Below are 13,945 nucleotides of genomic sequence, written 5' to 3'. Positions count from 1 at the left end.
AAACGATTGCTTGTTCCATGATGATCAGGCTATAACATTGATAGAAAGATGATATGTGTTTCATGAAATAACAAGTGATGAGGAACTGGCACACACAATTGAGCAATTATTAGGAAGATATGAATCGCGCTATATATATATATAAAAGATTCTCTCTGTGCTTAACTTATTCTGCAGTTAGCTGCCGTTTTGCCGAACTTTAACGAGTTTGCCGTCTCCGTGGATGCTGTGCCGTTTGATGTCAGCGAGCCTTTGCGTGCTACGCATGTCGGATGCATGCTAGTAGTAGTGTCGAGAAACTCATCATCATTGTCTGAATCTGTGTCCTTGTTCTTGATCGACTTCTTCAAATCGCTCACGTAACGCTCTATCATATTGAGATTCTGTACGCTCATCGCGTCATTATTATCGCCTACTATGAAGGGCAATAGTACTTCGGGTTTTTGAGCGCCCTGACGTTCGATATACATTCGTTGTAATTCGGCCAGCGCTTCGTCCATAAAGCGAACGTTGTTTTTGCGATCGACTACTGGATTCTCACCGAACGCTAACGATTTAACCGCTCTGCCGTTCGTTTGTCTTGGTAAAGTGGCGCCTTTTTGATCATTAACGGTTAACATAGTGGTGGTAAAGCCCATTGGAAATTTGGATTGGCTACATAAATCATTTTTCAGTAGCCTGCCATCAGATGCTGCTTCATTATGATTACCTTGTTTCTGTTGCGCCACATCGCCATAACTCTTGATGAATCCTCGTTCTTCGGGATCTGATGGAGGTGCATTCGCCTTTGGAACAGTGAAAGTCGCATTGTACTCGATGTCGGCAGCGTTTTGATTTATCGGTCGAGTTGCAGCTGCAGGAAGAACCGTGTTGTGCTGCTGGCTTTGCGGAGCGGAATCTCGCCATCTCGCGCTATTCATCACGAGTCGCGCCAATTGTTGGATAGTCTGCTTTGGGACTGCGGCTTCATTATTGATGATATTATTGAACGGTAATTTCGCCGGAGTCGATGTATCGCACGGTTCGCAGCCCGGATAATCGTGTCGAGTTGCCACGTCTAACTGACGCATACACTCGTAGCTTTCGCCTTGTCCAGCTACAAGATTATCCCTTTGCGTATACTTGAACATCTTCTTCCATGATTCCCAGGTGCCGCAATAAGGCGGATCTTGTTCGCAGACACGACACTCGGTGTCTAAGAAAGCTGCGGTGAGTATCATAATGGGAGTGGGTTCTCGCTGTGTGAATAGCTTCCTGCGTGCAGTTAAGATTTGACCCATATTCATTTCCAACCGTGCGTTCTCTATTCTCGCCTCGAGTTCGCGTTCCATCTCCAATAACTTAGCCGTCTCACATATCAAACTTCGTGTATTCATATGCAGTCTGCCCGTTTCTCTAGCGATGCGTCTTTCCGCTGATGATTGCGTACGAGCATCATTATTATTGATAAGCTGAAAACCGAGCCGTTGTTGAGCTTTCACAAACGGCGACGTGGACACCGGGCCCAATTTTGACCATATTGTGCCGACTTTTCTGCCTGCTGGACTGACAGCGATTGGCGATACTATACCGGGTCTAGTCAAAATAGGATTCTGATTGACTAGCTCGATATTTGAACTCGGTATCGTGCAAGGAACGCGACAAGGCTTCGGCGGAACTAAGTCCAACTTGGGCGGGACCATTCCGGGCTTTGGTGGCGGAAGCAAAGAGGTGATCGTAGGTTCCGGCAGTGATTGTGGCGGCGGCGGCGGCGAAGACATTTCATTCTTATTAAGTACCGTAGCATGGACGACATTTAATAAATGATCCAATCTGTTCTCGAGCCTGTTCTGCCGATCTCTGTCCACATCGAGAAATCGTGTCACCATATCGTTTTGCACGGCTAAGATCTAAAAAAATCAAAATAATATAAAAAGTTACATTTTGTAAATACAGAAGGAAACATATAAGAGGGCGAAAGAACAAGAAAGAGAAGGAGAGAGATAAAAGGATAAAAAGAAAATAAGATATATGAGTATTAAGGTTTTATAACATAAAGAGAAAAAAGATAATGAAAATCGATTTAAAAAAATGTTATAAGTACATAAAGTATCACAAATTTACCTTATTAACGACTTCATTTTGAGAATTAATCGCGTTAAGCACGAGCTGTTCTAATTTTTGCGCCTTCTTCTTTCTGAACGGTGCATTTGGTATTTCATCGGTATTCACGGCGCTGTCCCGCGACTTTCCACCATTCTCCGACGGATCGGGCGAGTTCAACAAAAATTCCAACAACATACTATCGTCGTTACAGGTCGCGTTATTCGTCATCACAGTTGCGTCCACTGCATTGGGATTGTCCAGATTAACGGGTCGGTTATACGTTTCGTTCAAATTATGTGTCTTCTCATCGCTCTTCGACAAACAGAAACCATCATTCAAATTCTGCGACACATCCGGCGAGTAGTCCGGCGATCCGTTTTGCTGAACGGCATTCGCTGTGCAAACTAGGTGAGTGTCTTGATATCTGTAGGCCAAGTTCTGTCCATAAGCGACTTTACACGGTTCCTGCGGCATTGCCCGGTTATCGGCGTATAACGCTCTTTGCTGCAGCTGATTTTGTTGGCGTGCAATATTCTCCGCATTAAAATTATGCATTACGTTACTCTGTGTTATTCTATTCGGCAAGGATTGTTGGTTCACATTGTGCTGGTAACCGAACTGATCGTTCGCCAGCACATTCCGTTGCGGCAAATGATTCCATCCGACACAATTTTGCTGCTGATTATTTTGATATTGCTGCATGTTTTCTTGAATAATCTGATTTTGTACATTTTGCACCGTGTTTTGATATGGAATCTCTCCATATGGATGAGGAGCCAGTAAGTTTGGCTGATAGTTCTCTCGCATCGGTTTCTCCATTGGATTTGTCTGTATGGCCCGATTGCCAATTTGAACTAAATGTTCACCGGTATTTATAGCAACGTCTCTTGTAGGAGAGAACATTCTATATGGCTTGGCTATTATGGTCTCATTCGATTCGGGTGAATCTGGATAATCATTTTCACCTGCAAGGAAAGAAACATGAAATCTGAACATCAAAAATAAGATTCTTTATGAGAAAACAAAATGCCTTACATCCTATTGTCCATGTAGGGGACAGAGCTTCCGTTCGAAAAAGAGATTGCACAGGCTGCTGAACTTTTAGTCTCATCTGCAGATTCTTGTTGGTCTTCACATCCTTTGGCGGTGATTTCACATAATTGGCAGTTGCATCTAATAACATATTACAAAAGTATGTAAGTATATAATATCAATGTATTCCCATATATTTCATTCTAATCCCTGCAGATTTAAAGACAACAAAAATGTTGAAAAAATGTTGAAAAAATGTCTAAACATGTCCAATCTATATCAGATGTTCTTTAAACATTTCTTGGACATTCTTTGAATTCTTGTGTGTCGAGCTGACGTTTTACGATCAACAGTCTCTTATGTACTCGCCTACTGTGTCCACACCAACATTGATATTGGCCTGGTCCAATCGCTTATTCTTCAGCACCCTATCAATGGTTTCATAGTACTGTTCCACACCAGCACGAGTGCCCGCTCGCTTGGCCTCACGATAGCACACAAGGACCTGCTTCATGCGCGATCGACACTGCTTGCCCGTGACGTTGTAGCCCTTCTTCTTCATGTAACGCGCTACGCTTTCCCAGATTATCTGTGGCCGGGGAGCATATTCGAGCTGCTTCTGCACCTGCCGATCGGACCACACCGAGACGAGAAGCGCACTGCTCTCGGGTGTCCACTTGTACTTGGCGTTTTCCCCGCTCGTATCCGACATCGTTAAGTCTGATGTATTTGCCCTACAATAAAATTAAACGAGTCACAAGGATTCATCAGACTTTTCCCCTCTACGGATATCTATTTTTGGTACTACTATCACTCCAACTGAACTCACCTCGCGTCACTGATCCTCGTTCAACTCCGCTTTCCGCTGGATTCAATGCGACGTTCAACAGGTTGCAACTTGTCGCGATTCCGAGTAATTTATGTGAAATTGCTCAACACACAGACGCGCACTCACACTACTCGCGCGCACCAACGCGCAAACGCAAATACCTATCTACCTCTCTCGTTTCTCGTTTCTCCTCTCTCGTCTCTCGTCTTTCGTCGCATACGATTTGCGACATTACGATGAACCTTGTAACCGACAAACCGACAGCGATTCAAATTTTAAAGGGACCAGTACTCCAGGACTACATGGTGGGAGGAGATGCATCCATAGACATTTAAAACTCATAAGAGATGGTATCGACAATTTCGATGTGCATCGGGCAATTCGGCGGGGAATGGCCCAAAGTAAAAAAGGATGCATACATGCTCGTTGTCTTTATCAGGGATTCGCTGATTGGTTGATACTTTATAACGTCTAGTCAAAAATATTGATTCATATATATATACTTTACGAATTGAAAAAAAAAAAAGTAATTTACAATCGCATTTCCAGTTTCACTGCTTAAATTTATAAATATTTCCTGGGAACTACGTACATTTTTATTACATTGTGAAAATGCTTAACTGTGATTGGTCAATTTGCTTACGGTAAATAGTCTTTATCGACAACTCCGTCTATATATTTTATGTCTATGGATGCACCGCGGCAAGAGCGGATTCATGTAGGAGAAATTTGGGCTTCGGGCGCAAGAAATACCGTCTTTCTTTTAAGAAAAAGGTGAGATTGCGAATCTTATACAACTTTCGTTTCAATCTCTGTTTAAATTATTTAAGCAAGATGTGGCGTGATCTCTGAAATTCTTGAAGAATAAAAGTAATTTGACTCAAAATAATTCATTGCAAGAATCGCGTTATTGTTTATAATAATATTATATTAGAATATAACTATTACTATATTATTTCATAGCATGAATATTATTTTACATCCGACTTGTAACGGATTCAAAAGCGGTGGCGCTGTGACCAATCAGCGCAGAGATCAGTGCGTTTGGGTCGAGCGTAGGACGCCGAAAAAAAAAAGTGAACTGTCGCCAATTGTCGCCTGGCGGGAACGTGCAACGTGCAGGCGTGTGCAGGCGCGTACAGGACAGGAATGTGCCGAAAAGAGTTTCATACGTGAGTTTCGATGTTCAACAAAGAAAATCACATCGGTGTATTTGACACGGCGTGATAAACGTTTTTCTATTTCGTCTAACGACGTTCAACGCTATTAAAGGAATTAGCGTAGAATCCGGAAACCGATCTGAACACGATGAAAATCTACATCGACGTTACAATGAACAAATTTAGACGCTAACGGCGTTTTTCGCTTCTTGTTTAAATACGTCAACGATTATCGTCGCAACAATTTGAGAAATGGAAAATACTGTGAACGGTCGAAAGAAGAAAGCCACGGAGAAGCCTGATAACGAGCAGGCTAAACGTTCGAAGCATGCTGAAAATAACAATACTGTGGAGGTATTTTGGACAATACAATTTATTAAAACTGCATCACCTATGTCGATAAAAACTATTCGATCTCGAGTTAATAAAAAATATATAAAGCTCATAAAACATTAATTAATTAATTTTAACTTTAAGCAATTCTCATATTGTAATTTTTTGAAAATTGTATACAAACAATACTTGATATGTTTTCATCATATAATCATTTCATTATTTGTAGTATACAGCTGGAAAGGTGAAAAGCATTCGTGTTCGTAACTTCATGTGTCATGAAGCTTTGGAGATAGTGCTAAATGAAAACGTTAACTTTATTGTGGGACGCAATGGCAGTGGCAAAAGCGCCATACTGACAGCATTGACTGTTGGACTTGGTGCAAGGGCAAATGTCACGAGTAGAGGGACTTCTGTTAAAGGTATTTTTATGTTTTAACTTGTTTTTTATTACACATATAGGATGTTGAAAGGATGTTTAGGATTTAAAAGATAGATAGTACTTATATTAGGTCCAGTAAAAAACATTTACTGAATATATCAAAAAATTAATCTTGTTAGAGCTAGAAGCAATTTTTGGATTTCAATAAAACAAGTAATTTAATTTCTATTGTATGCAATGTAAAAACACATGGTTATGCAATGAAATAAAATCTTATACAATGTTGCTGATCTCTTATATATTCTTGTAATATTTACAAAAATGAGTATTATCTATTCTGCAAGTATTAAATTATTTCTTTAATATTCTTTATTAATAAAACAATTTAATAACATGTGTGAACTGCTTACTATTATAGAATTTATAAAGAAGGGAAAGAATTCGGCTACTATTGAAATAACATTAGTTAATAAAGGAGATACTGCATTTAAACATGATATTTATGGCGATACAATAACAGTTGTGCGTACCATTGGAAATGCCTCGTCATATAAGATTAAAAATTGGAGAGGTACTTGAAGTATAAATTTTGTTTTCAATGATTTAAACAATTATATCATTTTTATATATACTCACAAAAAACATATACTATTTACAGGAGATACTATTTCTGCAAAACGGGATGAATTAGATAGTATTATAGAAACAATGAACATACAAATCGATAATCCAATTTCTGTTTTAAATCAGGATGTTTCAAGAACATTTCTAGTTTCCTCTAAGGCTGATGAAAAATATAATCTATTTATGAAAGCTACTCTTTTAGACTCCATCAAAAATAATTATAAAGAAGCTTTAGAAATCTGCGAAGGCGAATATGACAAATTAAAGATACACTCTGAAGCCTTGTTACAAGTAAAAGCAGAGATAGAAAAATTGAAGGAAAATATACATAGATTAGAGGAAATAGATGAATCACGAGCGGAACTAAATAATCTTGAAATGGAACTTGAGTGGTCTAAGGCTATTGTGGAAGAATCTAAACTTAATAAGATACAGGAAACTTTAAAAATGTATGAAGATAACCTGAAGAAAGTACAAAATGTGGAATTATCTGTGGGAACAAAAGATGAAGAAATTGATGCAAAAATCAAAGAAGTGAAACAGGAAATTCAGAAAGCAGAACAGGAAGTGATAGACAGCAGTGAAGCGTATAATAGTGCAAAACAAAAACATTCTGCTGCGTGTGAAGCGCAGTCTAATAAACAGCGTGAATGGCATTCTGTAACAAGCAGAAAAAAACGGTTAGAAGATGATATTAATTTATTGAAGAAGGAAGTTCAAAAGTTAGAAAGTTGCAACACTGAAGAACATAATAAGAGGAAAGAAATGATGGAGCGTCTATCAAAGCTTGAAGAGAAGCTGGATGAATTGGAAGCTTCATTACGTACAAAGCAAACCGAATTGATGCACTTAGAAGCCGATAAAATGCGACTTTTGCAAGAAGTACTACCCGCTAAAAATGAAATAGAAAATTTCAATAGACACATAGATAAAATCAAAAGAGATTTAAGTGCATTTGAACAACAATCAGATAATGCATTGAGTGTATTTGGGCCAAATATACCACGTTTGTTAAGAAGAATTGAGGAAGAATATAAGAAAAAACGATTCAAGGAGAAACCACGTGGTCCTATTGGTGCTTATATAAAAGTGAAGGATGCATCTTGGACACCAGCAATAGAAAATTATCTAAATTCTCGTATGCTTAGCTCGTTTTGTGTGGATAACAATCAGGATGCCAAGTTATTAAATGGCATCATGAAGGAAATTTTTTACAATCAAAATATTCCTCAAATTATATGTAGCAAATTTTTTAACAAAGTGCATGATGTTAGACCATACTGTACACAGTCATCACAGTATTCTAATCTCTTTGAAGCAATGGTTATAGAAGATCCTATTGTAGCTAATTGTTTGATTGATCAATCTCAGATTGAATGTGTACTCCTCATACCAACAAGCAGCGAGGCTTGCGAAATAATGTCGGATGCTATGAAAGTGCCAAAGAATTGCAAAAGAGCTTTTACTAAACGAGGTGACTTATTCTATCCCGATCCAAATTATAGGACTTATGGTGGAAAGTGTGGTACACGCGCTAAGTTTTTGCAAGTTTCTACTATGGAAGCAATGCAGTAAGTACAAAGACTTTGTTCAGTTTTTAATCTGCAATAGTTTTATTCCGTTTATTAATAACATGTGATAGAAAATTTAATATAATTATTATACTATTTACATTAATTTCTTCTCATATTAAGAACACTAAGAGAAGAACTTCAAGTAATGGAAAACAAAAAGGGAGAAGCTCTTACAGCATATAATGCCATAAATGAAAAAGTAAAGCGCACTAATTCCGAATTAAGCAATGTAAGTGCAACGGTCCGCAAACTAAAATCCACGCAAAGTGAATGTACTGATATGATTAATGAATTGAAAGATAAGATTGACTCAAATGAAGCTACATCTGCTGACGTTTTTGTGAGTAATTAGAATCATTCCTCGATAAGATACCATTTTTTTTTTTTTTTTGTTTTTTAACACGATGCAATTACATAATTTGTTTTATTATTTATAGCGAAACGAAGCTGCTGAATTGGAGAAAAAGTTAGCATTGGAAAATACCACAGAAAAGCTCTTAGCTGAAAACGTGCAGGAACTTAAGAAAAATGTAGAATCTCTCCATATAGAAGTCAAACGTTTTAGAGACTTAAGACACAATTTACACACAGTGATTGATCCTCTCAATGTATATCTTTTCTCTTTCTATTATCTATTAATAGAATAATTATTATTTATTAATAAAATAATATTCTATATGTATATATCTGCGCAGGATCAAATAAAGGAGCTCATGCAAGAAAAGGAAAAATATCGGCTTGAATGTTTGCGCGCTACTCGAAAGTTACCAGAACTTCGTCAAGCTGTACAATGCGCAACGGGAGAATTAGAAATACAAGAAAGAGCTACAAATAAAGCAATTTTCGATGCCACTGCAAAATGTCCTAGAATAAACACGACAAGGTTAGTATTATAAAGTAACAACGTACCATTATTGCAATTATTTATTATTTCAAAAATTTAAATTATTTATTTTTCTTATACAATTTTTTATATATTTATATTGATATACATTGCTATCTATTTTATTTCTTATAGATCGATAAACCAAATCAAAGCTGTAATATATGATTTCCGAGACAAGATTCGCGAAGTAGAGCATCAATTTGGCTGTATGGATGACTTACGCCAACAATTGAAAGAAAATGAGCAAAAATATGGAGTAAACATAGAATTTGCGTCTCAATTAAAAGAAAGTTGGGAAGTGAGTAAATAATCTTTATAATTTTTATTAATTATCAAATCATTATTTTATCAAGGATCGCGAAATACTTTATAATAATATATTCGTTTATTGTAGAAACACACGGATCGAGTGAAACATCGACAGAATACATTTATAAAATTGAGGGATTTGTACAGTACTCTTGTGCAAAAATCTTTCACTGATATGCTTTCTCTAAGACAATATAGCAAATAAAGGAGCTCATGCAAGAAAAGGAAAAATATCGGCTTGAATGTTTGCGCGCTACTCGAAAGTTACCAGAACTTCGTCAAGCTGTACAATGCGCAACGGGAGAATTAGAAATACAAGAAAGAGCTACAAATAAAGCAATTTTCGATGCCACTGCAAAATGTCCTAGAATAAACACGACAAGGTTAGTATTATAAAGTAACAACGTACCATTATTGCAATTATTTATTATTTCAAAAATTTAAATTATTTATTTTTCTTATACAATTTTTTATATATTTATATTGATATACATTGCTATCTATTTTATTTCTTATAGATCGATAAACCAAATCAAAGCTGTAATATATGATTTCCGAGACAAGATTCGCGAAGTAGAGCATCAATTTGGCTGTATGGATGACTTACGCCAACAATTGAAAGAAAATGAGCAAAAATATGGAGTAAACATAGAATTTGCGTCTCAATTAAAAGAAAGTTGGGAAGTGAGTAAATAATCTTTATAATTTTTATTAATTATCAAATCATTATTTTATCAAGGATCGCGAAATACTTTATAATAATATATTCGTTTATTGTAGAAACACACGGATCGAGTGAAACATCGACAGAATACATTTATAAAATTGAGGGATTTGTACAGTACTCTTGTGCAAAAATCTTTCACTGATATGCTTTCTCTAAGACAATATAAGGTAGTTATAAAAAAATATTTCTTATTTATATCGTATTAATTTTTGCTGTTTAAATACCTTTTTGCTCTTTTATTTTACTAGGGTACTATAGTAATTGATCATGTAAACAAAGTGCTTGATTTAAAAGTGAGTGCGCGAGACGATAAAAAAACTAGTAGCGACACCAGATCGCTCTCTGGAGGCGAACGATCTTACTCGACTGTCGCGTTTATTTTGGCCTTATGGGATTGCATTCAGCTACCATTCTATTTTCTCGATGAATTCGATGTATTCATGGTAAACAACTTCCCACATCTATAGCACATCTTGAGATGTTTATTATATATATAAAGTAACCATCTATTTTGTATTTTTGTACAGGACAAGGTAAATCGGCGGGTGATAATGGACATTCTTTTAGATCACACTAGATCGCACCCAGAAAGTCAATTTGTTTTCCTCACACCTCTAGATACGTCGCACATTCTTTCCGATGATTACGTAACAATTCACGAGTAAGTAGATGATTTTACAATTTATTATTGAAAAAAAAATAATCAGGTATTTTCTATTTTCAATTGTATGAATGGGATTCTTTTAAATATTGTAAAATTTTTGAGATATTGCGAGGTGAAGTTAATACAATTCTTCAAGAACATCACATTACAGCAGAATAAATATACTCTTTTTAGGTTACAACCACCTGAGAGGAGAGGTCTGAGTCAATAAATGTTTTAATATTTTTTTTTTTTTTTTTTTTTTTTTTTCTTGGTGATTCAATATTTTTTCGTCGATTATATGATACAAGGAAATGTATTTATTTTTCGCTCAACAAAGATGCGAAATGTTATCTAGCAATAAGCAAAAAGAACATATTTTCATAATAATATGTTTTCATATTGTTGAAAAAAAATTTAAAAATGTTTATATACATCCAATATGTGGTTTTCTCTTACTTTCATAAAAACGCCACTTTTATGAAAGTAACGAAAAATTATGCAAATTATTTTTGTATAAGGCATGTATGAGAAATCCTACCTAAAGAATTATTCAATACAATATTCGCGACAGATTTTTTTTATTCCAGTTACGATATACATAAAAGGATAAGAACTTTGCAACAGAAACGTTACAAAAGTGCCTTTAATTGTATTAATTATATAATTTATTATAGATCTTCTCTTTTGATAATAAAGCACTATCCAATAACAGTATATTAATACATTATACTATATAACTTATATAGTTATGCTATAATATTTCTTTATTTAAAACTATTCAGTGAAATGATATCTGTTAGAAATTCGCGTTCTATTTCTATCTGTTGCATAGAGTGAAGGAATCTCATTTCATATCTTGATAAATTTTAACGTTCATTTAATACATCATACTTGCATGTAATTTTTATTATAAGTTATAACAAGTTCTTACAGTCTCACTCGCGAATACTTCAACGGATTCGCGAGAATTTTCTCCGAATTTGATTCATTGCCAACAAACACGAGAATGCCCAGAGGTAGGCAGTGGAGGGACGTACATACATAAATACATCGCGCAGAACATGCCGGTTCGGTAAGTGGATCAAGGTTCGCGCGGCATTGCGCGGATCTGGTCCGGTCGGGGTTCCCGAGCTTATAACGCAACACGCCTTTACGCATTACGCGCCTATTACATGTGATGCGCACGCCTGGATCCGTGCGTGTGTATCGGTGTATCGGCCGGCTGGACGGGGCGTGGTAACGATATTACGTAATCCGCGCGTGAGCACGCTGGCCACCGTCCCGGAGAAAGTGCTCGGCGAGCGCTCGTGAATCGGTAATGTCTCGGAAAGGCAGGATAACAAACAGCCGGCCCACGGCAGGTAGTACCTGACTGACCTAATTTCAGTAATTGGGCCCGCTGAAATTTCCACGTTTTCTCGATAACTTTTGTACGGTTTCGTATCTTTTTTTTAATTAAAAGTTGGATAATATTATATTATCCGCCGATAACGGTGTTTCAACATTTGAAAACTTGGGTATATGTGTCTTAAATTATATAATTTTATGATTCAATCGTGAAAATAATATCGATTATAATTACGAATTATTCGTCAAACAATGCAGTTTTTATTGAGTTTGATGGATGATCTATTTTGACAAAGAGAGGAAATATAGAATTTGTGACATACCGCATCTTCAACAATTTTGCTTAAATGATATCTTGACTCGCGTCGATCAGTAATTATGACGAGATTAGGAAAGAGCTCTAACAATAAGTACGAATAAAATATTCCGTGCAAAAATTACAATTATTCTAAAATTTAAGACGCAATTATTTCAAATCATTGGAAGACTTACACACTACACTTTCACAAAAAACAAATTCCTTGTAATAATTCCTAATAATTCCTTTTTCAGAAACGCAACGAATAATTCTATAATCTAAATCAGAGATTACTTTTCTCCAGAGTTCAATTTAATTACCGAACAAAGTACATTGAAAATGGGTGAAGGTAATCCACAACTCTCTTACACGATCTATATATATTTGCTGATAGAAGTAAAATTTATTCGATAAATATGTTCCTAAATGGCGATCAGGTCACAGTTCAGTGGAGGTAGGCAGCGGGGGCGGCATAGGAGAAAGCAGCGGGCGCCGCGGCGATCTTGGCGATGGGCGCACTGTAAGCAAAGGCTGGGGCGGCTTGGTAGCTTAATTTAGCTACGGGTGCGGCATAGGCGAGGGGAGCAGCGTGCGCCAGGGGGGCAGCGATTTTGGCGATGGGGGCTGCGGCGTAGGCGACGGGTGCGGCGGCGACTGCGGCGGGTTCCTTGCGTACCACGGCGTTAAATCCGTTGACCGAATCAGCGGTGTAATCGACTATGCGCCTGGTGCCATCGGCCTCCAGAAGGGAGTAGCTGCCCTGAACGACATCGCCGTCGCGGGTTTCCTGCTGGCTCTTGGCATCTCCGGTCAGACTGTCGTGCACGTCGTACGCGTAGCTGTACTGGGGATGCGGGTCGTAGTCAGCCTCGATGGTCTTGGCCACCACGGCCTTGGCGAAAAAAAAATCTTATATAATCGCAAAAAAGATAATGAAAGGAAAAGAGTTATATATGTATATATATATATATATTTTGAATTAACAAAAATATTATGATACCATTAATATCGTTTGCATTCTGCGGTAAGATATTTTGTTAATTTTTATAAAAAAATTAGTTTAAAATGTATATATTACAGCAATTTTGTTCGATTCACACACATACGCGAAACGACTCGCGAGTGAAATCGTGGTATTAATACAAGATGTAGTACATGCGCAAAAATTTCCGTAAATGTCGTTAGTTACACACAATTTCTTGATCGATTAATGAAATAATATCACAGGAAAGGATGCTATCCGTGAGAAAACGCGACAAATCCACCGTCCTGTAATTATTCTCGAATTATTATAATTCGTAATATTATGGAGAATTCAATCCTGCTGGCTCTTGGCATCTCCGGTCAGACTGTCGTGCACGTCGTACGCGTAGCTGTACTGGGGATGCGGGTCGTAGTCAGCCTCGATGGTCTTGGCCACCACGGCCTTGGCGACGGGGGCCGCGGCGTAAGCCAGATGTGCAGCGGGGGCCGCGGCGTAAGCCAGATGTGCAGCGGGGGCCGCGGCGTAAGTCAGATGTGCAGCGGGAGCCGCGGCATAGGCCAGGGGGGCGGCGGGCGCAATCACGCCGGCATTAGCGGCGGCGATCAGGGTGACGAAAGCGACGAACTGAGAAAGAAAGAAATGTATGAGTAAAAAAATTAATAGAAAGAAATATATAATAAAATTTAATGATATAAAAATATAGGGTAAAAAAATATGATTATAGAAAA

At 37.4% G+C, this 13,945-nt stretch overlaps 3 protein-coding genes across 3 annotated transcripts in view; 1 reads left to right on the top strand and 2 right to left on the bottom strand.

The window, feature by feature from the left end:
- Window positions 1-136: 136 nt before the first annotated feature.
- Window positions 137-4,440, bottom strand: LOC115237821. Its single transcript, XM_029811114.1, has 5 exons — window positions 3,947-4,440; window positions 3,487-3,851; window positions 3,121-3,258; window positions 2,104-3,050; window positions 137-1,889 (listed from the first exon to the last, which is right to left on the bottom strand). Exons 2-5 carry the CDS (start codon window positions 3,827-3,829, stop codon window positions 162-164), a joined length of 3,156 nt encoding a protein of 1,051 aa, XP_029666974.1. The 5' UTR covers window positions 3,830-3,851; window positions 3,947-4,440; the 3' UTR covers window positions 137-161.
- A 486-nt stretch (window positions 4,441-4,926) lies between these two features.
- Window positions 4,927-11,146, top strand: LOC115237820 (structural maintenance of chromosomes protein 6). The gene is made up of 13 exons (XM_029811113.1): window positions 4,927-5,118; window positions 5,219-5,460; window positions 5,669-5,861; window positions 6,240-6,392; window positions 6,480-8,016; window positions 8,140-8,359; window positions 8,457-8,627; window positions 8,715-8,902; window positions 9,038-9,203; window positions 9,300-9,412; window positions 10,189-10,384; window positions 10,469-10,602; window positions 10,780-11,146. Exons 2-13 carry the CDS (start codon window positions 5,359-5,361, stop codon window positions 10,814-10,816), a joined length of 3,210 nt encoding a protein of 1,069 aa, XP_029666973.1. The 5' UTR covers window positions 4,927-5,118; window positions 5,219-5,358; the 3' UTR covers window positions 10,817-11,146.
- Window positions 11,147-12,515: 1,369 nt separating this feature from the next.
- The window catches only part of LOC115237829 (larval cuticle protein A3A-like), a 2,660-nt gene continuing 1,230 nt past the window's right edge, over window positions 12,516-13,945 (bottom strand). Inside the window, exons 2-3 of the mRNA XM_029811135.1 lie at window positions 13,668-13,841; window positions 12,516-13,124 (exon numbers count right to left, since the gene is read on the bottom strand). Coding sequence (XP_029666995.1) covers window positions 12,678-13,124; window positions 13,668-13,841 — 621 coding nt within the window. The 3' untranslated portion in view covers window positions 12,516-12,677. The remainder of the gene's footprint in view (window positions 13,125-13,667; window positions 13,842-13,945) is intronic.

The sequence above is a fragment of the Formica exsecta genome, unplaced genomic scaffold, assembly GCF_003651465.1.
Source record: "Formica exsecta isolate Colony F162 unplaced genomic scaffold, ASM365146v1 scaffold31, whole genome shotgun sequence".
In the NCBI taxonomy this organism is placed as follows: Eukaryota; Metazoa; Arthropoda; class Insecta; order Hymenoptera; family Formicidae; genus Formica; species Formica exsecta.
The sequence above is the reverse complement of the archived record's forward strand: the minus strand, read 5'-3'. Positions and strand labels throughout refer to the sequence as shown.